Here is a 1,832-nt window from a genome sequence, read left to right as displayed (position 1 = left end):
TTCACAAATTGTGAAGCTGATTTATATTCGCTAATAATATTGCAAATAATATGTTGGATTCATGTTAAGATATTTAAATTTTCTAGGGAGGTGAAAAGAGAACAATTATTTTGCCCCCAGCAGGAACTCTTAAGAAGTAAATCTCATTAGCATCAATGAGCCAATAAGCAAGCAGCGTGCTTCTGCCAAGATTGTACACTGCTGGTGATTGGCTGTCTAACGTTACACGTTGTAGCTGCAGGCTGAGAAAATGCTATGTCACCAACAGAGACACAGTGTTGGAGCTGAAAATATATATCAAGATTTTATCAAATTGGTATTGAATAAAGTATTGTTCAGGAGCCGGTATCAAAGTCCCGATATTTGTATTGGTACCGGTATCAAAATTTACCCAGCCCTATTTAATAGTTCATAATAGCTCAAGTTCCAGATATATATAAAAATTGTTCAAACATTCTCAAGTCTACATTGTTCGTCGGTAAGAAAGATTGACTATATGTGCTTTTTTTTGTGTTTGTTAAGGTTTGACTTACAGGAGCTACAACAGCTTTGCCGGGACGATGCAGCGACTCGGGGAGACGAGGATGATTACACAAACCAGGAGGAGAACATGGACAAGCAAACACAGCAGGCCCTCACGGAGCTGCTTCGCTCCATGTGGGACGAAGAGGACGAAGACGGTGAGGGCGTGGACACCAATGGAGGAAGGGACGAAGAGGGAGAATTGGAAGGCGATCATCAAGCCGCAGGTGACGGGGAGATCCGCGAGGAGAAAGTGAACGAGGAAGAGCTGGAGGAGATCTATGAGTTTGCCGCCACGCAGAGAAAGAGAGAAGAAGAGGAGGAGGAGGAAGAAGACAGCAAGGAGGAGGGGGAGAAGGTAGACAGGGATGAAGAAGTGTTCACAAAACCCAAAAGAAGCTCAACAGGCTTCAGTGTCAAAAACCTGCAGCCGGACCCCAGCCTGGACCGCAGCTACACTCGCCTCTTCTCCGACTCCTGGGGGGTCTATGAGGAAGAAGATCCTTCCTCTTTACCTTCACACACCCCTCAATCCCAACACCACCAGTCCCCTGATAAACGCGCGTATAAACTGTCCGGCAGAACTTTGCTTCATTCCTCAGCAAGCGTAGTTGACGAGCTTTCTTTCAGCCCTCCACCCAGTCCATCCAACCTCCCTCTCCCGGGTCAGTCCCCTGGTCGGCTGGGTGACTGGGGCGGCGGTGGAGACAAGGGAACAGATGGTCTGGCTTTGAAGCGAGACAGCCAAGGACCTCGACATACTTGTGTCCCTCTTTCTCCCGAATCGCCTCGGGAAAAGAAGGAACCCGAGCTCATAGTTTTGTCCGACTCAAGCGAGGAGGTAGTTCCTCGTTCTCGCAGTCCTTCGCCACATTCCCATTCTCGTGCCGTCCAGAAACGGCAGAGCTACACCCAGGTCAAACCTCAGCCAATCCCGAAACCTACTGAACCCACTCTGGAGAATAAACAGTCCCGTAGCTCAGAGTTGAGTCCTGATGATCCATCTGCAGTGCCGGTTCACAGTCTTCAGGGTCCCTGGTGTGAGCAGGATCCAGCAGACTGTTCTCCAGAAGTGTCCTGGCTGATCCCATCCACACCGCTCCAGCCCGCGAGAAGCACCATGACAACCAGCTCTACTCAGACTAAAAGCAGCATGTGCAGGACACAGCTGTTCCCTAAAGGGCGTACTTCCTCACCGTCGCACTCTGTTTTCTCTTCTCCTGCTTTACCGTTGAACAACAGACTGCAGACATCCAACAGTCCAGCCAGAGTTCCTGTAGAGGACAGTGTCCCCAAGTTAAAGCTGGACA

General features: G+C 49.2%; 1 protein-coding gene across 1 annotated transcript in view; it reads left to right on the top strand.

The window, feature by feature from the left end:
• slx4 (SLX4 structure-specific endonuclease subunit homolog (S. cerevisiae)) overlaps nucleotides 1-1,832 on the top strand; it is a 12,128-nt gene that overhangs the window by 6,634 nt on the left and 3,662 nt on the right. Inside the window, exon 11 of the mRNA XM_032535783.1 lies at nucleotides 523-1,830. Within this exon, the coding sequence (XP_032391674.1) occupies nucleotides 523-1,830 (1,308 nt within the window). The remainder of the gene's footprint in view (nucleotides 1-522; nucleotides 1,831-1,832) is intronic.

Source organism: Etheostoma spectabile, chromosome 2, assembly GCF_008692095.1.
Source record: "Etheostoma spectabile isolate EspeVRDwgs_2016 chromosome 2, UIUC_Espe_1.0, whole genome shotgun sequence".
NCBI classification, from domain to species: Eukaryota; Metazoa; Chordata; class Actinopteri; order Perciformes; family Percidae; genus Etheostoma; species Etheostoma spectabile.
Note: the sequence above shows the minus strand (reverse complement) of the source record. Positions and strands in the feature narration are given on the sequence as shown.